We start from the raw sequence: 24,412 nt of genomic DNA, 5'->3' as shown, positions 1-24,412 counted from the left end.
TATTTACTAAGAGAGCAAAGGAAGGGAAAAGAAAATAATAATAATTGAGATAAAAATATGATAAATATTTACAAAACAAGTGATGGAGAAAGCAATTGCTCACCACCCACCAACCAATGCCCAGACAGTCCCCAAGCCACAGCTACCACCCCATAGCCAACTCCCCTCAGTTTTATACTTTTCACATGATGCCATATGGCATGGAATATCACTTTGGCCAGTTTAGGCCAGTTGTCCTGATCCTGTCCACTCCGAGCTCCTTGTAACTCTCAGCTCCCCTTCCTAACAGGACTGTATAAGAACTTGAAATATGCTTCACTTTGTACAGCACTGCTAAGCAACAACTGAAACATTGGTGGGTTTTAAACATTATTTTTCTCCCAAAGCCAAAATATAATATCATACCAGACACTAAGAAGAAAAAATCTGTGCCAGCTGAAACCAGGACACTGTGATAGTTTTAAAAAAAAATGCTTAGAAAGTAGAAGACTGGATCATTGTCTGCTAACCTAAAAACTTGAATACCACTTTGCCAATTTTTCAGAAGAAAAAATAGTATCCTAGATATCATATTAGAAACTCTGTTTAGTAGACTGTCTACTCTTTCTGTTGTAGAGTTAAAAATTCAAGATTTATGGGGCTTTAAAAAGCAAGTAAGCAACAACTAGCCTAAATGTAGCTAGCTATAAGAGAGAGAATCCTGAGTTCAGGTTCTGATTTCAGCATTATTTATATATTTAGTGGACATCATAGTTGATACATTCTTATATTAGTTAATTTTAGATATAACCTCTACCAATGGCTATTACAAGAGTAGAGGCAGAAATGTTTGATGTCAGCCTGATCTAAGAAAACTAAGTAGCATTTAGATTTAGTTAAAGGTTTCTGTTTGGTGGGAGAAAGAAGGAAGATGTGAGGTTTTATACTGGTGAAGAAATGAAGGCAAGAAACTGTCTACGTATCAGTATAACTTCAGTTCTTGGAAATGTTTGAAATAACAACTGTTTATCAGTACCTAGATAATAAGTAGATGATATGTCAAGAACTGCCTTTTCCCACTTAAATTTATTTCCTTCTGTACATGTTAACAAAGTGGTGGACACGCCAGCAAATGTATATGTCTGAGATGTTCTTCTTGGGAAGACAGTCTGTAGTATGTGTACAATGACAGTATTGCCTGCCTTCCCTGAGGAGAAGGGTAAATAATAAACTAATGAAATGGATGTTGTAGTGGTACTAGAGAAGAATAATTTGAAATTGATAGGATTTCTTTATTAAAAGTAAAGAGGAGCAGCACATACTTAACATCTACGTAGAAAAGGTGGAGGGAAAGAGAACTAGAGGAAAGATACACAGAAGATTACTTTTTCCCATGTTAATGATTGCATGTTTCTTGCAGTAATCTATTTACTGATAGTGCAGTTTGTTTCTTCTTATCTTCTTTGTCTAGTGCTATGACTGCCAAGTTTCAACAAAGAAATTTCCCACTTACTGTAAGATGTGGGCATTTTTTTAAGGCCCTTGGACAAGAGTGCAGTATCTCAAGATGAAGTGAACAATTCTTTTATTTTATAGGACCAGGAACATCTTTGAAACTCCCTGGAACTAGCCAGGGTGGAGGCCCTAGCCCAGCAGTTCGGTATGTAATCATTTAATTTTTTTTTTTTAATGTGATAAGTGGTACTTAAACAAGTCATAATTTTAGCTTCTTAAAATGAAATATTTCAGTTATAAGTGCTTAAACTCTCTATTGGTAAATACCAGTTGACATGAGGATAATGTGCTTAATATCTTCAGGCCAGTAACTCAGTCAGGAAGACCCATTACAGGATTTGTGAGACCAAGTACACAAAGTGGACGGCCAAGTACTATGGAACAGGCTATAAAAACACCTCGAACAGCTCTCACAGCTCGTCCAATCAGTAGTGCTTCTGGGACATATGTCAGGCTAGGAACGGTAAGTTGCCTGACTGTTCTTAGAAAGACAGCTTTCTTGGTCATAGTATCTGGCACAAATGACGCCGTGCTTGACATAAAGCTGCATCTAAACTCAAGTTTGAAGGATGTCAGCATTTTTATTTAAAATGTTTCCAAAGTCAACTTTGAAAATGTTTTTTCATTAGTTTTCTAGTTTGTTCATAGACAAAAGACATCAATCTACAGGTTCACAAAAATTCCACAAATTTACAAGTTTTGTGGGTCCATTTTTTATTCACTGAAGATAGTGAAAGGATTATAACATGACTTTGCCATAAGCACGAGGAAACCTCCAAGTTTTTCTGTTCACTACTAAGCAATTACTAATCTTTCAATATCTACCACTTCAGCAGATAGAGAAAATGAAGTGCATTTGTCTAACTCTGTTCTATTGGTCAAATTAATACACTGCAACTGGCAATAATGTTTGATACTGATTAATATCACAAAATGCAAATCAATATCATGAGTATGAACTGATCTCCTTAAACCTTCCTGGAAGATTTTTTTTGTTCCATATCCTGCCTGACTTCAGTCCATGCAACTGTGCAAGCTACATGCCTAGACACACTGTGAAAGTAGTGAAGAGAGAGAAGTGAAAGGTAATTCCAGAATGTAGTTCATGCAACCTTTTTCAGGGAATGTGTGGGAGTAAGATAGATTCCTGACTTTCAGAAAAGATGAAAATTGGGGAGAGGAATCCCTATCACAAAGCAGAAGAATACATCTACAAACGTATTGTTTTTAATCTTTTTGGTATATTGCTAATATTTTGAGAAATTTTTGGAAACGTTTAGGGGTTCTTCCAACTTAAAAACCTGATTCTCCCCTTCAGGCTTCAATGATAACAAATCCAGATGGCCCTTTCATAAATGTGTCTCGACTGAATTTATCAAAATATGCTCAAAAACCTGAAATGGCAAAGGTATGTAACTATTTTGGTTATCACTGTGATACCTGTTTCTAATTTTCTGGCATCTTTCTTAAGAAGCTGTACATGGGTTTGGGGATAGAAACAATGGAAAAATATGTCCAAGATGTGAAACTGAGAAAAAAAAATTATGTTACTTGAAAATTATGCTCTGGCAGTGGTTACCAGACTTGACATTGAAAATATATGTGAAGCAATTATGTTGAAAGTATAAGCCAGTAAGAACATTTGGATAGAATAAAACACTCTATTAATAAATTGCCTTGAACTGTGACTATATGAGTGATGAAGAGTAACGAAATAAGAGTCAAGGAAAAAAAAATACATCAGAATACTCCTAAGTGGCCAAAAATGCAGTCCTGTTGTATAGATAGTCTAAAAACTGTTCAAATGGTTTGGATTTTTCATTTTGATTTTTTGTCAGGAGTTAACAGTCTTTTTCATATAAAAAGATTTAAACTTTTTTTTTTTTTTTCCAGAATTTATCTTCATTTTCAATTTAGATCTTATGGTTGATAACCATTGAAACTGATACTTTCTGCCAACAGAGCAGATTTATCCAGGTTATGTTTGTGGGTTTCTGCTCTTATTTCAACCTAGAAGTTCTGTAATTAAGAATTTGCCATTCTGGCCCTTCAGCTTAATCTATTTCAACATGACCAGTTGCATAGATGAACATGTATTCTATGCACACACTGTTCACACAGAATTAATGTTGGATTGAAACCAAGAACTTATTTTTCATGAAGGGAAATATGACTGTTGAACAGACTTGCAGGAGTTACATTTGAATGGCAAACTGAAAGGGATAGAACCCCTATATATTCAGTCTACTTTGTTAAACATGATGGTGAACACTTTTACAAGACTGGCAGTACCTAATATTCTGCTGCTGGAAGTTAGCTCCCCCATTCTAGAATGTTAGTTAATTTTTCACATATTGTTAGCAATTTGCTTTTTAAATCTTATTTCGATAGTAATTTCTAGTCTTTGTAGATAATGAAAGATTGCAAATATATAATCTCCACTGCAGGCAGCTACAAGCCAGTTCTTTTTCATTTGGGAAGAACCTACAGGCCTTTTGTTCAGTTTCGCTCTTGTTAGCAGTCACTCAGCACACACATTATTCTAAACCCACTGGAGTTTATAAAACAGGGAGAACATAAGAAACTTGTAGATTAAGTAACACATGAAATGTCTCTAGGAAATTAAGCTTAGATCTTCTTAAAGACAGCTAGGTTTTATTTTTTCTTTGATAAATGTGTATACTATTTAAGTAGGGAGGTTAAATTTCAGATGAAACATTCTCGGCTGCAGCTCTCAAGAATGCAAAGCAGATATTTTAACTGTTTTTAATCGGCATTTTCTGGGAAGATGCAGTAGCTCTGTCCTTCAATTTCATGTGAAAAGAAGCTTAAGCCAAAAAATATAAATCAACAGTCCTCATGGAAACATCCATAGGCAGCAAGTGTACTTGTCAGTATTACAAAGCTAATACATTATGACATTTATGTTTCACACAGAATGTAAGATCTAAGTTTAAATTTGGATCTACATGGGCTTATAACTTTTTTTATACAGAATAAGACAGCATTAAGACTAAAGCCAAAGCAGGAGGTGAGACTGTACTTTTGTGTTCAGAATCACTTATTAAAATTTTAAAACTCTTTGAGCTGTCACCTCTCTGAGGTTCAAGAAGAAAAACTTTGAAGTTCTCAAATTCACATATTCATGTTAGTATTCTCCTATATGTCTTCCAAACATAAGGAAGAAGTATATGTATTACATCTCTTTTTAAATTAGAATATCTATTTTTAAATTGCTTGACTGTGCCTTCCTATTTTTTGAAGAATAAAGGAATGGACAAAGAAAGTTTGCTAAGTCACTTGTCTCTGCCTGTAACTAGCATCAGCCCTGTTAAAGACTACTGCAGGAAATGCCATATTAGACATAGGAGTTATCACCTGTCACAAGAGAGAACCTCTATTAAATCTCAGTTAGCTATAGTTATGCTAGGAAACAGGAAGTTTTATCTTCTTTAGCTTTTGGGTTTTTAATAGAGTTACTAAGATAATTCTAGTTATTTTTATCTATGTGAATGTTGAGTCATTTAAATCCTTTTGAAGGTCATGTATATAGATAGATAGCCACAGTAAATTCCTCATGCCAGCCATCCAAGAGAATATAATTTAAATCACTTTTAGATTTACTCACTTTTACTGATCTTTTTTCTTATTTTTGAACTAGTGGAGGAGTTGTGCTACTACTTCTTTATTTTCTGAACATAAGTACAAGAAAAGTTGTGGTTTACTTCCTCACCAGACATGATGACTTATTAGTAATTTCTAGTTTCCTGAAGGTGGATCTGGGCTAATATTTCCATCTAGGGAAGTTTAGGATTCTGTTTTAATGGATACTATGGGCAGCAATTAAGGCCTGAGATTTGCATGCTCAAAAGGGTCAACGTTCAAAAAAGCCACACTACTCAGTTGCTGCATTACTACATTTCTGGCTTCAAGATTCTCTTTAGAAATCTAGTTTCTTTCAGCATCATTATATTCACTTCAAATACCAACTGTTACCAGTTATGTACTCTTCAATATTCTAGTTTAGAACAGCTAGAAGTTGTTTAGTTTTATAAAGGACTAATAAAAAATGATGTTATACTGCCTTGCAATTGTTGTAGTATTATTAACAGTTAGCATAGCACAGGAATATGTTACTTTTTTAAGCTTTGTTGTGATTATGATATGTAGGAATTTCAGAAATGCGATATCATTAGAATTTATCACTTATGAATAGAAGGGCAGTTTTTCTCTTACAGATCCCCAAATTACATAGCTTTTAGACTGTGTGGGTTTTTTTTCTCTTAAGACAATTTGCTCAGCTGACATGTCTAATAAATGTAATTTAATTAGATTTAGCTATATGGAAGCACTTAATGAAACATTGCAAAAAGTCTTTGTTGGATCATTTGTTGATTTTACAGTCCAAAAGTTGTGTAAATGGTACCAAGTTTTCAAATTTACATTCATTTTCAAATTATAGATTTCTTTATTTTTTAATTTTTTTATGTAGTTTTAAGGGACAAAGCTTAAAAACACTGATCTCTTGCAGCAAGTTAAGATTTAAACGACATCCTGTGATGACAGTGTAGCACATCTACAGATCTTGTCTATTCAGGTCTTAGCGATACGTATATTTCTGCTACTGGGATGTATAAATATAATTGCTTCCACAAAGAACTATTTTCTACCTCATTTAAGATTCTAAATTACTTTGAGATGTTTACTATTTTTTATGTTCAAATATGAGTGTTTTAAATATTCTTCTGACAGGCACTGTTCGAATATATTTTTCACCATGAAAATGACGTAAAAAATGTGAGTAATTCATATATTCCATTTTCAGTTTTTGTTAAGTATTATTCTGGGAAATTATTAGTTTACTGAATAAATAAAGTGTCAAAATATATTTCCATACTCTATTGACTATATGCACTGAGTTGAAATAGAATCAAAATTTCTGCTTGAAATTTGTATCAGAGAATTGCTAGTGTCAGTAGTGCATTCTTCTGTACAACTAACTGGTGTGTGATTAGATATAAAGTTAAACTCCAGTGCTACTTCTTTGATACTGTCATTTTCAGAGTTAATAACACACAAATATATTTTTTTGTTGACAACTGAGATCAGAACCAATTCCAAGTGTATTGCTTTGTGAAGCTTTTAATCTAGTATCAAATGATTATAGTGGTACACTGTCAATTTATTGCATAGCATTTTTCTAAGAGGATTGAATTTCAATGCACTGTTAATCCAAGATGTAGTCGAACCAGTAACGCAATTGTCAGATGCATCAGAGGGAAACTGCAATTAGCATTTACATATTCTCATACTCGATATCACAGGCCTGTTTTTTATGCTTTTAATAATTAGAATGTTCTTTGTTACTTGGAACTCTGTTCACTAGGAATTGGTCACAGCACATAACCCATACTTGAAGGACATGCTAGAATCGATAGACTGGTCAGATAATTTCATATAATGTAAGCAATTCCAAGCACTCCAAAAAAATGCTCCTACACTGTACTGGATGCTGCTCAGAGTCCAGGATTACTGACTGACTCATAGGAAAAGTTTTGACTGTGGTTTTATATGCACCCTAGCTGCTTCAATAAATCTTTAAGCAAAGAAGTGTCAGTGTCAGCTTAGTCACTGCTGTTTGTTGAGTAATGATAGAGACTGATGTTTTTGGTTAATGATAGCAACTTGTCCAAGAAAAAAAATATGTCTTAGTTCACAGTGCAAGGTGCCTTTACTTTGTAATGGGTTTTACTGAAGCTTTCTGGGGACTGTTTAGTTTGCTTTCTCCTGCTTGAATTTATTTCTCTTTTGTTCTGCACTTTCTTCTCTACTATTTTCAATACAGTTCAATTCTTCAAACTGCCCTTCCTTCGTTTTGAATCTCATCTGCGTCAAATTTTCATAAACATCAAAATAAATAATTGTTGCTTTAACTCAGCTGTGTCACTGCTTATTTAGCTTTCCTAACAAAGACATTTCACTGATTCGTTTCCTCCCTTCTCCCTGAAAAGATTTTGATCATTTTGGATTCAGTAGACACGTTAATGGTTTGAAAGTTGATCAGAATCTCAGTTGAGATCATCCAACATACAGTGACATCTCTTGTATCTTTGTGCAAAACAACTTTCTGCAAAAGATGAGATGAAAAAGCTTGGAAAGAGCTTAGATTGAACCCTGGGAAACATGGCTTAATGTGACCATACTGATGGAAAAGTCTCACTAGCAGTCTGCCTACATGGCTGGAATTTGAAGACCATTTCCTGCAGTTTTACAAATAAAACACAAAAAGTAATAGTCAGGGTATGTTCCTCTGTCACCATGCTGATCTGGAACAATGTGATTTCAACTGCATTATTATTTAAAAAGCAAAGGCAACACTTCGATTACTTTGCTTCTCTTTAGTATCCAGCCAGTCTCTAGAAAGAAAAAAAATGTCACGGCATTTTCAGTTGGGAATGTCATTAATCACTGTGCATTCAACTGCACAAATACTCCTAGGAGCTCAGTTTAAATTAACAGTAAATATATCTGTAATCTATCAGTTTTTCATAACTTGGGGGAAGGAAGAAGAGCAGTGAATTTACTCAGCACTTGAAAATGCATTCAAAATTCTTTCATCTAACTTAATGAAAGATCAAATACTTCTCTGAAGAAACTCCTATTCCCCTGTACATTATTGTTCTTGACTTGTTCTATTTTGAAGAGATACGCTTTCTATATTCCTTGAGTGTTTCTAAATGCCATTTTATGGTCTACATTCAGTAAGAGCAGAGCAGTTTAGAGGATATGTCCAGAAATTGTTCAGCTTCTACTTATTTCAGCAGTAAGCTGTGACACTGTATCCTAGGTGGGTAATGGGTAACATTTTGTCTTGAGAAAGAACAAAGAATATACAGTATATACTTGGGTCCAGAAATTAAGATCTGTGATAGTCACTAGTTCTTCGTAATAATTTAAAGTTTATACTCTCTGATAGAAATCTATTTATAATAGAATTACGTTAGATTTACAAACCACAAAATTTCAGAAGACACTCATCAAAAGAAATTGTTTTAAAATGACCATGGCTGATGTCATTTACACAGCTGTTTTCTAGATTATCATGTATCTGTTTGCCTACTGTATGTAAGAATTCAATCAATAACAGTTGCTGGGAGAACTGTTTTTGTTAAATAGCATATGAAAGAAGCAACAGACACCTCCTATTGTTTCCATATATATAATATCTTGTTGCATGCACCAATGCCATGAATGAAATTACTGAGTTTGAAACAAATGTATGTGTAGTGATTTAATTTTGCAATACCACAGTATAATACAGCTTGTAGGACTGTAGTAATTTACTAAGATATAGCTAGTAGAGGGTTTGAAAGTCTTAGTTTATAGCACAGTTTAGCTTAGGAGAGTAATTGTTAAAAAAAAAACAAATAAATTTAGTCTTAAGTTTAGACTTTTAAAAAGTCTCAGAATCATGTTATATACAGCATGAAAGACTTCTGAGGATTGAGGCTATGATAAAGACTCCTGCATTCATGATTAAATATGCTAAGTGCTCTACAGAGTCACAATTTCAGATGACCAGGATTCCCAGACAATATATACTAGTTTATAACTCTATCCTAAAATTAATATTCTCATTTCAAAGGGTCCATTATCAAAAGAATTCATTATAACAACAGCAAAAAGTCTGCTGGTGTGCAGAAATCTTGTGCTGATATGCACAAAGCCTTTTTAGGCAAACTCTTTAGAAACACTGATAATATTTGTGAATTTTGTGATTATGTGTAAAAGATCAGGAAGAGGATATTCCTACACCTTTCCCATTTCCATAACAGAAAAGTATAAAAAGATATGAACTGAGTCTCAGAAACTAATTTCAAAATGAATTTGTGCTTTGTTTCTGGAGGTAATAAGTAATAAGATCACAGTAAGATTTCAAGATCTGCACTAACAGCAGAAGTACTCTTGTTATGGTCTACTAAGCCTCAAGCAGTCTTAGTTCCTAGTTTCCAATAGCAGTCAGAATTGTTAGCCTTGCATAAAATAGTTTTCAGAAATAATTAGGGTACCAGAAAGAAAGCTGAATGTGTAGCTACAGAAGGGATTGCTGTTTGAAATTCAGGCCTTCTCCTTGAATCCTTGTCACAAGAGTGCTCTAAGGAAGGCTCTTAAAAGTATGTTATTTATAGTATGATCCTTCCTTGTTCTATGTGACTGCTTGTGCCCTAGTAGAAACAGGTGTGGTATTTGACAGATGCACACTTCTTTACACATTTGAAAACTCGACAAAATTAAGTGATGTTTCATCCTCAGCTGCTGTCCAGAATTTTCCCAGTGAAGCCTGCAAGTACAGAATTGCTTACATACCTTCAGTTGAAAGTATCTGTCTAGAAAGGAAGCTCTTCCCTCATTGTGGCTGTAGCGTCCAGAAGTTCTGTTGTGCAATTTGCACTGTTGCACATCCTCAGTTTGAGGATGCCATCAGTGCAACTCCTTTAACTGACTTGCTAGAAAATGTGCTATTTTTTCACAGAGGCTAAAGAGAGCAACACATTTAAGTTGCTGCAGTTCCACTGCGTTTGCCATTCTTTGTTGACTACTTCAGCCTCATTTTACTAGCAAAAAAACCAGGAATCAAGCCCAAAGGCAGCTGTCACTAAATTATACTCTGTCATACTACAAGTATTCAACAATTTTTTCTTGGAAACCATTGCTTTTTGTGCTACAAATTGAGCAGTGCACAGAATTCTTCTATATTATTCGTAACAGACATCTAGTTTCCTATCTCTGTGGTCTACAAAATACTTATTAAAACAAAGAAAAAATAATTTCTTTATGATAAATTTATTGCTTTAAAGCTTTTAATACCATCCCTACAACAAAAGTAATACATTGCATGACTTCAGTATGTCCTGGGTGAAAGTGGGATTTTGAATAAACAAATATGATAATTGCTTCTTGGTAGGTTTTCATTCATAAAAACATCAATTTATTTTAAGAGAAGTCTAGAAATGATAGCTAAAACACAGAAAGCCTCATATTTCTGTCTGTGATGGCCAGTGACAGCACATTTATTAGTATATCTATCTACATTTCCAGTATGCCAGGTAGAAGAGATTCTAGAGTTCCACCCTTATCAACAACCATTTCTTGAGATTATTTGTCTATTTTTACTATTGTGTATTATTATTTACATAGTCTTTTTAAAGGAGGATGTGTTTCCCACTGTAAGCATCTGAGAGTTCCAGGAAGTAGAGGCAGCCTGATACGAGCAATGAGATGACAACTTCTTCAGCACTGCAAACTGGCAGAACAATTTCTTTACATTAGTGTATTTCTACTTGTTTTCAACAACTTTTTGTGTGAACCAAGAAGGGCAGTCTGGAGTTCAGAAGCAGCAGTTTAAGACTCTAATCAAATTAATTTTGTATTGTTTCCTTGCACTACTAGAAACCATTAGGAAAAAAGTTACTTTCAGCTACTTTATGCAACAAACTGTAAAAACTGTAAACGTAAAGCTATGTACCCTCCTCAGGTTTACCAGGACTGTTTGTTCAGTTTTTTCTCTTAGAGAAATCTTTATGTTGTTCACTTCATTTTTTTTTTCCTTTATGTAAATGTTGAAGATATTAATGTTAAGATCATGGGTTTGTTTTGGAAGGCTCTAGATTTAGCAGCCCTTGCCACTGAACACGCACAATTCAAGGACTGGTGGTGGAAAGTCCAAATTGGGAAGTGCTTCTATAGGTAAGTTGCTGTTCATTTCTTCAGTGATCACTGAATAGAAGTGCAGAACTGAGCCACTGTGTTTAATGTGCAATGGCGTCAAAACTAGTTCACTGTTCTTAGTTAGAAGGGTCTGTATTTTAATACAAGGAGATTATGGTTTGCTCCTCAAGGTAAAAACACCAGTATTGAGTACCTTTAAGTAACTGAATTATTTGCAACTTCAACTTTATTAAAGTTTTTTGACATTGTTTGAAGAGCCAGTAAATAAACAAAACTACTATTAACAAAATGAACATTAGAATATTGACTTGAGAACCATAAACTGGCAATGAGGTTTTCGGTTTGATGAAATAATAAAAAATGAAATTTCAAGGTTAGCCAGCATCTTCCAGAGATACATTGCCTGAGGAGTACCAGACACTTTCAAAGATGCTAAGGCCTCAGAGCTGGCACTCAGGAATTTTTTAGATTTGGCACATGCCCTGCCTCAAGAGAAAGCAACTACTTTGCATGAACTTTAGACAAAGCTGCTGTGTAGCTTACAGTACAGCATTTTTTTGTTATTCAACACATGGTAAAGATTTTTAATCTCAGCAGCAGACATTTCACCATTTCTAGGGGAAAGTGTTTGCTGACGAAGAACTGGGAGAGTAAGGGAACTTGCCAGGGCAAAGAGGATGCGGCTGTGTGTCCAGAAGACAAAGTGAAAAATGTTTTGAAAGAAAGCTTAAGGAGAGCAAATGTAGATAGAGTGATCATGGATGATGAAAGAAATAACAGTTGAACAAGACAGCTTTGTATTGGGCAGGAAGATCCAAGGAGTAGAAATACAGGATTATCAGAGTCACAGAATTGTAGGAGTTGGAAGAGTTGGAAGGGACCTCTAGAGATCATCGAGTCCAACCCCCTGCCAAAGCAGCTCCCTAGCCCAGGTTGCACAGGTAGGCATCTCAGGAGAAGGAGACTCCACCACCTCTCTGTGCAGCTGTGCCAGTGCTCCGTCACTGCACTGTGAAGAAGTTCCCATGCATATTTGTGTGGAACTTCCTATGCTTCATTTTACGGACATTTCCCCTTGTCCTAACACTACACACTGTTGATCATAATGAGATAATAATGAGATGATGGTAACTAAGAAGACTGGGTCTATGTTATGTCTGTTCCAGAAGATCAAAGCCTGAAATAGTATTATTATACTGTTATTATTAATGATATACAGCCAGAGTACATTCCCATCTGGGGACTTGTACAAGACCTAGAAATTCTCACGATTTTCTGCAAACCTGCGTAAAAAAAAACAGTGAGCAGTGTCCTACTGTCCTTTCTATTATCTATCCAAAATAGCAGAGGTCTCCACTGCTATTTATAAAGCAGTAGGTTTCACATGGGACTATGCATTACATTTAGGCATATTTATATAAATAACTGAGAAGAGAAAACTATTGTTAGTAAGATTAAAAATGCTGAGTAGAGTTCTCTCTATTCACTGGGAAACATATGGTGAATGTAGATGAAAAAAGACTGATAATGGTCTATCTAATTTAGCGATACTAGTTTTCATGACAGGAATATCTGTAAGTTTGTTTTGTCTTGTTTTTCCCAGAAAGAGCAGTGAATGACTAATACTGAAAGACTGTTAAGTTTATACGTTCAGTCAAAAATATTTTTTAGAGTCATTCAGGATACACTTATATCAGACAACCAGGATCACTTATTGTTGTCTTCCATAGAACTATTATTTCACGAATTTGTCTTTTTCATAATTTTAAATGCTTGCTTTAAATTCTCAATATATTCAGCAACAGAGGGTTTTTTTCCATGACCTTAAAGTATGGTTTTGGGCAATTTCTTTTTGGTTCAGCGTGTCCTGCTTCTATTAAGCTTTTATTAAACAAACAAACAAAAACCCTCAACCCTCTATATCTCTCTGTTGTCTCTTTAGGTTAGGATTATATCGAGAAGCTGAGAAACAATTTCAGTCAGCTCTCAAGCAACAGGACATGGTTGATACAATCTTGTATTTGGCAAAAGTAAGTCATTTGCTTATCTCAGAATGAATTGAAATTCAAACTTATCTCTAAAAAGTCCATATACCAGAAGAGCTGAGTATTGAGCTTGATAACATTGAGTTTATAGTGTATTATCTTCATATAGACCTGAGACAAAAGATGCTTACAGTTGAAATTTATGTCTTAGTTTGAAAAAGATTATGGATCTCCCAGATTTCATGGAAAAAAAATCCCTTCTGGTACCTTACTCTATTCTTTGCTCTACACTCCAGTGAGGATTACACAGCTAAATAATTATTGGAGTTTCAGTATGAGGAATAGTGTAGCTGTCCATGGTCACCTAGGAAACTAATGCAATAAATTAGTAAGTGAAGAGTGAAGATCAAAATCGTAGTTTCACAAGCAAAATCAAAACAAACTTAGCTTAAAGGAAGCAATCAGAAACCTCGAAGCAGAGTAGTTCTGTTTATATAAAGACATTAAAATCCTTAAGAAAGCAAATAGCACAGCTGAGCCTCAGAATTACTTGTTTGCAGATCTCACACACATCAGACTCTCAGCATTTTCCAAGACATTCAAAGTGAGATTGCCTCTGAGAAACTAAACCTGTATTTTTCTTCCTCTCATCCTAAAAAGAGATGAAATCAGTTTCACTGTCACCTCTTGTCAAGGCAGCTGTCTCAAATCTATCCAGAAATGCTCATTAGCAGTAGATAATTCAGATATTCGTATTATGATACTCACTATACCTTTGTATTTCCTGAGCTGTTTACTTTTAATATGTAAATTACCATAATTTATAGCTGAAGGCTTGTCTTCACTACAGAAGTTTGAGTTAGTTTATTCAGTTGAGCTTAGTCATTTTAGAATTCTGTCACTAACAGGAGTCACTCTGCAAAATACATGATCTACACAGAATGATTCAACCAGCAGAGTGATTGGACTAACAGTGATTTATTATGGGAGATGTGTACCGCCACCTCTCACCACTAGCTCGAGTAGGAGCAGATTTGAACTTCCACTTCCCACTCCACAGACCAGCTAGCTTAAGTAGAAGTCATCACACAACATGAGTTAGTGACTGTGGGTGGACAGGCAATAGAGTAGGACACTGAGTTATTTCTCAATCTGACAATACAGAAAATAAAAGACTTAAGCAGCCATTAAAAAAACTAATAGGATTACCACAAGTTCAGTGTAAACTGACCAATACTGCAATTAATATTACTTTTCTGGTTATATTCTCTGTAACAGCAAATAGCAAGAGGTTTTGTTCTGTTTTGTTTTTTATATCTACTTTCCTGAAAGCTAACTCTCCCTTGAAATGTAATTTATGAAAGGTTAAAAGATTGGAAGAAAACTAAAAAAAATATATAAAGACCATTTGAACAAGTCAAGATTGTTGAGAAGTTACAAAGTATTTCATGACCCAGCTGGGCTGGGAACAGGATTTTTATACCAGGGTAAAACATTGTTCATAAATAAAGATAAAAAGACTTTTAAAAAGGAACTTAACTTATGGAGTTTATCTTCTCCCCTATTTACATTTTTTACTCTAAGAATATGAAAGTAGCTGTGCTTTGTGGCTAGACTAGGTCAAAAAACAAACATCCAAACAAATAAACAAAACCTCCAGCTTATTAAAACTTCAAGTATATCAAGTATTATTATTAAATGTATTATTTTTCCATCAGGAGCACTCAAAACACTTTTCCACTCAGTGGGAGACAGTTTAGTCACTGTAGTCATCTAATTTCCCAAAGTAGGTGAGTGGGGGGAGTTTCCTTTGCTGTAGCTGCTTTTTATGATACCCCAAAACAATGTACTTTCAGACATCTCAGAGGTGGTCTCCATCAACACACTGATATCCTCTATCTATCAGACAAAGTCATCCACATCACGTGTGGTCATAATCAACAAAGAAGCCAAAATCACAGGGACTGAAATGCCTTCTTGCTGCTAAGGGATTTTATTATTTATGAGAGGAAAAGCTGGCAGAGCAGTAAGGAAATTCAACAGTATTGCTGCTTGGTGCAGTGCAGTCTTATTTGACTAAGTAAAATATTTTGTTATTTCAGCACTATCAACCTGAATGTCCGATACTTTCAAGCCCAAATTTACATTTTTAAGGCTATACTAAACATGAAAATATTTAGGGTAATACATTCACCTCACGTCAAAGTTTATTATTTTGATATGGTGATAAATAAGTTTATTATTAATGTTCAGATTAAATAATGATTTAGATGATGTGTGTAAATTTAATGATATTAATTAGCCTATTTTATATCTAGTCAGTTATTTTTGTAGTATTATCCATATTCTCAGCTAACATGTGAAGATTCATTCCTTCCATTTAACCTCCCTTATAGAACAGGAGTATAAAAAGCATTTCCATGTTTTATTCACTTTACTTTCTTAGGTGTATTTGCGTTTGGATCAACCTGTAACAGCACTAAACCTTTTCAAGCAAGGATTAGAACGATTTCCAGGAGAAGTGACTCTTATTTGTGGAATTGCCAGAATCTATGAGGTATGCATGCACTATGCAATTGTGGCCACAGTTAGCTGCCCAAGCAAGTAACAGCCAACAGCTGAATATAAGTGTAAAGGCATTAAAAAAAATAAGTATGCTGATTTACAGTATCAATGATGAAAAAATAATAATCTAAGATTCAAAAGTAGTGTCAGGAGAGTCTTAGACACTTATTTCAGTGATTCATCACAACAGTGAGATTCTATTTTCGCATTCCAGATGTTGACCATGTATCTAGATCTAACTCATCTACAAGTATTTCAAACTGGACTAAAACTGCTTAAGTCACCAACAGCCTGCTGGCAGGATTAAGCAGTGAGATAGACTACTGATCAGTGTTGTCTATTGTCCTGTAAGTCACTGCTGACTTCTTGAGCCAGTGAGAACCATTGGAACGTGTTTCTTAGTTAAGGAAATAGCTGTTATTTTAAGTAGGATTAGTTTTAATGTAGTTGTTTCATTTTAGCTTTGTAACCATACATTTTGCATTTTTGAAACGCACATCTTCTTGTTAAGAAGTGGACTTAAAAATTGGTTTGGGAATAGAGTCATTAAAACAAAGTCACGAGGTGTTCTTTTTTCTACATTCATATTTGGCATTCTTTCCTATTCTCATCATTTTCATCTAACCCCTAAGCATTAATCCATTTTCATATTAAATCCTTTTTGTCCTTCAGCAAGGAAGAAAACAGCTGCATAAATCTTTGAAGCTTTTCCTTCTGAATTGTTAAACAGTTTTTAATATGGATATGATTTTGCAGAACCGTATATGTAACATTGCATAACCCTTTAAGGAATTATTACAGAGAAGCCTACAGTTGACAGGATACAGTTTTACACTGACACCTGAGTGAAGGATTATAGCTTTATTAGCAAAGATTGTACTGCAATAGAACACTGTTCTTATTACACAGTCAAAAATGGAGTATATGCATCAGGCATCTTAATCAAAGCTTTTCTTCTCTGCCATTACCTTCTGGCTGTAGAAAGAGTTGTAAATCTTATTTGGTTTTTAAAAAAGCATTATTTATACAGGGACAGTTTTAGTTTCCTTTAATGGCTGGAAATACATTTTTAATTGCTAAATGTGCTGCTAAGGTTAAATAAAAATGTGTTCTTTCTCCAGATTAAGAGTACAGTCTATTACAGCACACAGGTAGAAATTATTCTTCTCAAAACACAAAAGTGTTTGAAATACTTTATTTTCTTCTACCACGGAGCAGGGCCCTGTGGTGGCTAGCATTCCTCAGAAATAGTGATGCTGTTACAGCAAGGAGTCCACCCTGATTCATTTGCCAACTAACATATACCCAAGCATGTTTTTAAATAAATGTAATTCTCTGAACTGGCATATCCTAGGAAGTACAAGTGTTGTTAATAAATCTATGATTCCTGTTTTCAAAGGCACATAGTAATTCTTCATATGCAATTATATTCTCATTTCTGTTCAAAGCAATTCATGAGTTGACTTAGAAAACATCAAAAATAATCGAGGCACTGACAGGGGCAAATAAGTGTTCTGTATGTTTCCATAGTGGGAAATTGACTGGACAGTACTGTGTATCCTAAGGCATTGTGCAAAAACTAGCAAATAGCCACTGTACATGATAAGCATAGAACTATGATGAGTACAGCTAGCACTGATAAATGCATTCTTCTCGTGGATATGTGACACTTAGGAAGTTGCTAATCAGTGATTTAACACTGTACAATTAGTGAACTGCAAGAGCATACAGTATTAATCTCAGTTAAGTACTGTGCAGGACACAGATAAAGCACTCAGTAGATAGACGTTTTAGTAAGCTTTATTAAAAAAATTGCTGATAACAGTGGAATTAATTGGATTTTTTCCCCCCTTACATAGGAAATGAATGATATCGCTTCAGCTGCGGAGTATTATAAAGATGTCTTAAAACAAGACAACACCCACGTGGAAGCCATTGCGTGCATTGGCAGTAACCGTTTTTATTCAGACCAGCCTGAGATAGCTCTGCGGTTCTATAGGTACCTGCTCTTGTGGGGAGGGAGGAGGAACTGGATGCATGGGAGGTTGATATAAAGCGTTGGCTATTGTAATGCTGCTAGCAAAACGAGAACATTAGGAGACTGACATGGGAGATTGATAAAGCTTTTGGAGAAAGATCACCATAAAAAAAAAAAAAAAATCAGCACACCAATTTACATATCTCCTCTGTCAGTGATAATTACATCTCTTTTAAAAATTTGTCACTGCTGCTTATGAAACGTGTAGAAGAGTCAAGAGGTTATTGAAATTGTTGACACAACATGAGACAGTTTATGAACACTGTGCCTTACTCTGAACTTCATTTGCTTTCAGGAAGCTTATGGGCTTCCTGTTCAGCCCTTGGAAGAGGAGTGGGCTTTGAAAAACTGTACCTGAAGACGTGGGTAGTTGCGAGCACAAAACCTCTTACTTGAATATGGACCGGGGTTCCCTTGTGTTTTGTTGCAAGTAATAAAAAGACTGATAAGTGATGCCTGGTTTTTATACAGCCAGATTGCAAAGGAGTCTGACTCATGTTCCTAAGTTTAAGAGCAGATGAAGTCAATATAAGTACTGCTATGTCAGTTCTGTTGTATCTGAGCTGCTTTATGCTTCAAGTTTAGAAACTAATGCTGATACCAAAGACAGCACCCCTCTTACACCCTAGCCCTCTTAGCATACCTATTTTACCTACAAATATAAATCAACAGCGTTTTATAAAACATCTCTATTCTAAAAGACAAAATCAATTTGAATCAAAACTTGACTTATGCTTCAAAAGTAAGATCAACGTACATTCACATAATAGATGTAGTAGCACTGATTAAAGCGGTGCTGAAGCATAGCAATCGAGTGAAAAATTGAAGTCTGAAGAGTTATGAAGAGTAGCTGGAACAAGTTACAGTCAGATTGATGTTAAGGAAATGGAAAGAGGAAACAGAGAAAGTCATTGTATAGTTCCGTTTTAAAGTAAAGTCAGACCACTTGACACTGTCTAAATGACAGAAGTTACCTAATTAACATGAAGACTGTTTTTTCACTAGCCAGAAAAGCTCTGCACTGCCCTTTGTGAAACTTACCAAGTGTTGGATTGTAACAAAATCATCTGAGAGCACAAAACAAAGTTAACTTACACTGTTATCACACTCTCTTGGAGTAGGGAGTAAGGAAAAGATAACTTTGTCACTTAGAATAGAACTCATAAACCAATCTAAAAATAAGTTAATATTTTCTTTCAATCTAGACGGCTCCTGCAGATGGGTGTTTATAACTACCAGCTTTTTAACAATCTGGGCCTCTGTTGCTTCTATGCCCAGCAGTACGATATGACACTAACTTCATTTGAACGTGCATTGTTTCTGGCTGAAAATGAAGAGGAGACAGCAGATGTGTGGTACAACTTGGGACACGTGGCTGTGGTATGAAAAATATTAACAGTCCTTCTGAAAAAGTATTATTTTACAGAAACTGCAAAAATAATAGCTTGGAAGGAATTGTTGTCCTACTTTGGAATATGAAACCCAATATCGACCTGGATAAAATATAGCACAGACTTAATTAAGGGTTTATTTGCACTTCAGGAGAGAAGAGGCAAAAGAAGGAACTTGTGTACGCGATCACAGAATGGAATTTAGTCCTGCTAAAAGACAGTCCCTCCCCAACCATCTTCAACCTTCCATTCTTTCTGAAAATTTGCAATATGTCCCAGCCCTTATGGGCCTTTGATGCAATACAAGCTAGTATGACAAAAAATTGAACTCAAGATATTTGTCTCTGGGCTGGAACTTATGTGACATAAAGAATTAGATTGATTTTCTGGTTATAAAAAATGTTGAGCAGTGGATAGCTGAGGAGGCACGTTATCCTTTTATGGTAGGCAACAAATATTTCATAATTGTGTAATAAAATTTGTTTAGTTTGTGCACTAATTTTCATTAATTGTCCATTTTTATGGACAAATGGTTAAACCTCCACTTAGGAGGAGTAACCAGAAGCTGTATCAGTCTTGGTCTCAAAACTAGAGCATTAAAGCAGTCAGTGAATCCATTCAAAGATATTAATCTCTCCTTTTTATTTTAATCTTCTAATAAGTAGATTTATATGGGTTGTTTTTTTAATCCATAAAGAGACTGAGAAGCAGGTTGATTTTTTCCCTGGAGACATCTCTGTTTTTCTTACCTTGCTAAAAAGGGTATTATTTGGTATGGTCTTTAGATGATACTTTAGCCATCTAAAAGTTAAATTGGATGAACTGAATCTCACTTGAACCATGGAAATTTGTCCTGGAGAGGAACAATGCTATCTGGATAAAGAACGATAAGCAAATGAGATGATCTGAGAAGAAAGTACACGTTTCTGATCAGAGTGTTTTTACTGTAATTTGCATTTCATGGTAGTACATATGGATGAAAAGATAATGAAGGCAAGAAAACAGATGCGTATTGTTTCCATTGTCTTCAGAAATTAAAATGCAATCTTACTTTTAGGGGATAGGAGACCTGAATTTGGCTTACCAGTGTTTCAAACTGACGTTAGTCAACAATAATGACTATGCAGAAGCTTACAACAACTTGGCTGTGCTGGAAATGCAAAAAGGTCACGTTGAACAGGTTGGTGTTAAAGATGGGCATAAGCAGAATGCTTCCTCTGGCTTGCTTGTACTTGAACAAGTCAGTAAGGTTGGTGGTTCATTTTACCTAAAGTGAGTATGCTATGCTCTGTTACACAGGTAATTGCAATTGACATACACAGTGACTGAAAGCAATCACTTTTATACACATGCAATAGAAGATATTATCTCTTTGTTGAACCATTAGAACTACTGTGGACTATTTTAGTCTTGCTCCCACACAGAAAGGTTATTTTGATTGTGTTCAATAGACATCAGGGAGCTAAAGTATAATATAATGACATTTTAAAATGCATTTTTAAGGATAAATCATTCTGAAGTAAGCTTTATTCACGTAGAAGTAAGCTCAGCACTGGATATTTTCACTGACAAATGAAATTTGGTTTTGGATTCATTTTCTTATTCAGTCATACTACTGACATTTAAATCCCAGGTAGAACTTCTAACCATTGTGGAGGAAGTCATTGCTAGCAACTAGGACTAGAGAGCCTTTACATTGTAGTGGAATGTTTTGTATTTTATTTTTCAGCTTAAAATTCTCAATTTATTCTTGTATCACATGCATTATAAAAATTCAGGATTGCTCAGTGCAAAAAGCATGGAAAAAAATATGAAGATGCTTTGTCTATGAATTTATTTTGTTTTAGAATGTTATTGCACACAAGTGCTCAAAGTTGCTGGATTGAGGGAATGTGAATGAATTCCATACTCTCTACCTTTCCACTTTACAGATATCATTCTTGTAAAAAGATCTGATATATTTCCAAATTCTCCATGTTTTAGTGAACATGTTAACAAGTTGTTCCAAATTTTCTATTGAATTTATGGCATGAAAATGCATGCTCTGATACATAACTTTTTATTAAGTTTTAACACTATTTTGCTGGTCAGAAAAAGGACTGGCTTCAGCAAGTAGATTGTTCAGTACTTACTCAGAGCCAAGTTTTACAGCTTCATATTCCCTCAGAGACTTGTTTACAAGTACATCCTCGCTCAAAAGGCTGAGCAAAATAGAATGCGTGGTCATTTGGGAGTTTATTAAGGCCTAATAAAAGAAAACTCAGAATTATTTATTTCAAGAATTATGAAAATTGCATTAGATTCTTGTTACCCGCCCTCCTTTTCTCACAGGTTTTTTGTTTCTTTCTGTACCCAGGCAAGAGCTTTGCTGCAGACTGCTTCATATTTAGCACCTCATCTGTATGAGCCCCACTTTAATTTTGCAGTACTCTCAGAGAAGGTAAGGCACCGTCCTATTCCAAAAATCTAAAAACTGAGCCTTGGTGGGGTAGGTTTTCTTATTGTTAATAATTTTTTCTTTCCAAATAAGTAGGAAATAAGAATATAAAATGCATAAACTCAAGATAAAATTTAAGTTATGATTTCATTTTAATACACAGAAGGTTTGTGTAAAAGCAGTCATGCAGGTTTTTGTTTTTGAGAGTAGCCAACAGGCTACAGAGTAATTGTAATTCTCCAAATATGCATGGAAGGTGAACAATCCATTAATAATGCCATGTCTCTACAGTCAATGACTTCTTCAGGATGTGAGCTGAAATAGTATCAAATGACTTATCAGCCATTATTGAAAAAATACCAGTTATTCGACCCATTTTAGTGATCTCAAACTGAATGTCTGTTCTTTAGCTTCATGACCACTGAATTTTGTGTGCTGATAATTTTTTCATAATTGGATCTCAGACACCGAATTAACGGTGTCTGACAGTACCACTAATAAAGAGAAACTTGTCCCCCAAATTTCCCAAAACTGGAAAAAAAAAAAATACTCCTTGGCTTGATTCTGTAACTTCAAGATTCTGTTATGAGTCCATGTTGTGTAGTAGCACAGCTACTACAGATCTGAAGTACACGCATCAAGGAGAGGTAACTCATGAATTTGTAAACATGCCTTCATTGTGAAATGGAAGACTGTGATAATTGAATTCTATAATTACTGATTAAGGAGTAAATCCTAGTTTGCAAATGTTAATATTTTTTGCCCAGAAGAACTGCGTTGGTTGTAGGAGGAGACAGATGGCAAGATCATCTAGCTGTTAATGCAGTGTGATAACAGATCCAGTGCAAGGGGTGGTTTACAAGACACAACTTCTCTGGCCAGGACTGTTTTTCTTCACAGAATTACTGCTATACCAAAGCTGTGTGTTCACTGACACACAGGGAACAAAGGTCTCCCTTTCCATCCAGAAGCTATCGCTTTCCCTACATGGGATCCTAAATATTTGCTGTTTGTTTTTTTTTTCCTGATCCCACTTTCTAAGATGCTCTTCTTACATGCACTCCCCTCTTCCCAGAAACAGTGACTATTTAGGAAAAAAAATAAAGTTGGAAAAGTTCCTCTTTTTTTTCCTTCTCACTCTAAGTAGTGAACACAGTGTACCTTGTGTTTCCTCCTAGTCAGGTAGTACATAAAAGTACTGTCTTGGTGCACCATTTTCGAAGCAGCTACATTCGAATATTTGTGAGCATCAGAAATGCACAAGATGTATAATGCTAATGCTGTCATGCTTTTACTTACAATATTAGTTTGTGTGTTTCTTACAGGTTGGAGATTTTCAGAGGAGTTACATGGCTGCTCAGAAGTCAGAGGAAGCATTTCCAGGCCACGTTGATACACAACTACTCATCAAACAACTGAAAGAGCGCTTTGCTATGCTCTGATGATGTATTTCTCAATGCGTAAAATTAGCTTCAATTTAACCAGGGTTAATGTCCCATACATTTTATTCTAAATATGTAAACTGTACTTAATCCATTCCTGTTGCAAAACCTACACTACTTAGAGTAGCCAGAAAAGTTTGGGAGTCCTCATTAGCTTCTGTTACCTTAACACACATTATTTACCAAAGCACTGCTAGAAAACGTTCTACTTGCACACAGCTGAAAACACAGAAGTGGCAGGATGCTGCCAGTATGAAAAGTTTGTTAATAACTATTTGAAACAAGTCTGCATTTAATATCAATGAACGTTTCTGAAGATTTTTTCCCTGACTTTTCTGCAGGAAGTTTTTAAATGTCTGTTTAGCCACACAGAATACTTCATAACTAGTCTTCAGACGTGGCTTTTGATAATATACTTTCCATAGTTTCTTAATGCACGTTAAGTTTTAAAGCTATGGTGAGCAAAAATATGTTCTGTCTCTGTACCAAAAAGCATAACTTCATATATTTCTTCTTGTACTTTATGAATGAAATAAATTCCAGTTCATATGTTTTGTTGCTTTTACTTAAGTTAAAATTACATCCTTATTGCCTTGAAAGTAAGAGTCAGAGGCTGTAAAGTACTTTGAAATACAGAAGTACTACAAGCAAAAATATACGTATTCCTCTTCACCAAGAAGAGAGAGCTTAATCTTCATTTCAGAGAAGGGAAAAGATATGTAAGAGTCTTGCTAAGTGCATACCAACAGATGGGAACAAAACATGGATTGGGTGGTTACCCTGGTAAGCATTTCTTTAATGGAAATTTAATTTTTTCCACATTGATCCTTATACTGCCAGAATATTCTCACAAGCCAATTAAAACAGAAAGTTAGTTATCAGTTGTCATTACTTAAATACGATTTCACTTTTTGCTCAAGAGGAAGAATTTATAAGGAACTTCCATCCTTTGATCTCTGGTACTTATGTCTTTCCAATTGACAGTGCTAAACTTCCAAAGCAGTCAGAAAAGAAAATGTTTGTCATAGCTGTTTAAACACAGCTGCTGAGAATTTTTGAATGTCGTATTATTAATTCAAAGTATTTTTAAAATTGCAGAGTAAATAAGATTATTTCTACATGAACTGGAACCGAAACTAGTAATAGAAATTAAGTTTTTAATCTGCTGTGTGACAGTTCATTTGTTCCTCATAAGAGCTCATACGATCCCACCTACTGCGATCACTACTCAAGTTGATGGACTGAATACCCCTTCATTTTAGCAAATAGTACTCCCTGGAACGTGTCATTATCCTCTTGATATCAATCCAAAATATTGGATTTTGAAAGGG

The 24,412-nt window shown here is 35.0% G+C and overlaps 1 protein-coding gene across 4 annotated transcripts in view; it reads left to right on the top strand.

Annotated features, from left to right (window-relative positions):
- TTC8 (tetratricopeptide repeat domain 8) overlaps window positions 1–23,547 on the top strand; it is a 36,424-nt gene extending 12,877 nt beyond the window's left edge. For 2 of the 4 annotated variants that reach the window (XM_065751390.1, XM_065751407.1), the window contains 12 exons: window positions 1,576–1,639; window positions 1,798–1,957; window positions 2,813–2,902; window positions 6,247–6,291; window positions 11,156–11,241; window positions 13,166–13,253; window positions 15,655–15,765; window positions 17,633–17,772; window positions 19,017–19,191; window positions 20,260–20,382; window positions 21,559–21,642; window positions 22,965–23,547. In XM_065751390.1, coding sequence (XP_065607462.1) covers window positions 1,576–1,639; window positions 1,798–1,957; window positions 2,813–2,902; window positions 6,247–6,291; window positions 11,156–11,241; window positions 13,166–13,253; window positions 15,655–15,765; window positions 17,633–17,772; window positions 19,017–19,191; window positions 20,260–20,382; window positions 21,559–21,642; window positions 22,965–23,081 — 1,283 coding nt within the window. In that variant the 3' untranslated portion in view covers window positions 23,082–23,547. Of the gene's footprint in view, window positions 1–1,573; window positions 1,640–1,797; window positions 1,958–2,812; window positions 2,903–6,246; window positions 6,292–11,155; window positions 11,242–13,165; window positions 13,254–15,654; window positions 15,766–17,632; window positions 17,773–19,016; window positions 19,192–20,259; window positions 20,383–21,558; window positions 21,643–22,964 lie in introns of those variants that run through there. The other 2 variants (XM_065751398.1, XM_065751416.1) reach the window with 2 other exon arrangements.
- Window positions 23,548–24,412: the final 865 nt, after the last annotated feature.

Source organism: Cyrtonyx montezumae, unplaced genomic scaffold (genome assembly GCF_038088225.1).
Source record: "Cyrtonyx montezumae isolate F1298 unplaced genomic scaffold, pur_monq_1.0 scaffold_10, whole genome shotgun sequence".
Classification (NCBI taxonomy): domain Eukaryota; kingdom Metazoa; phylum Chordata; class Aves; order Galliformes; family Odontophoridae; genus Cyrtonyx; species Cyrtonyx montezumae.
The sequence above is the reverse complement of the archived record's forward strand: the minus strand, read 5'-3'. Positions and strand labels throughout refer to the sequence as shown.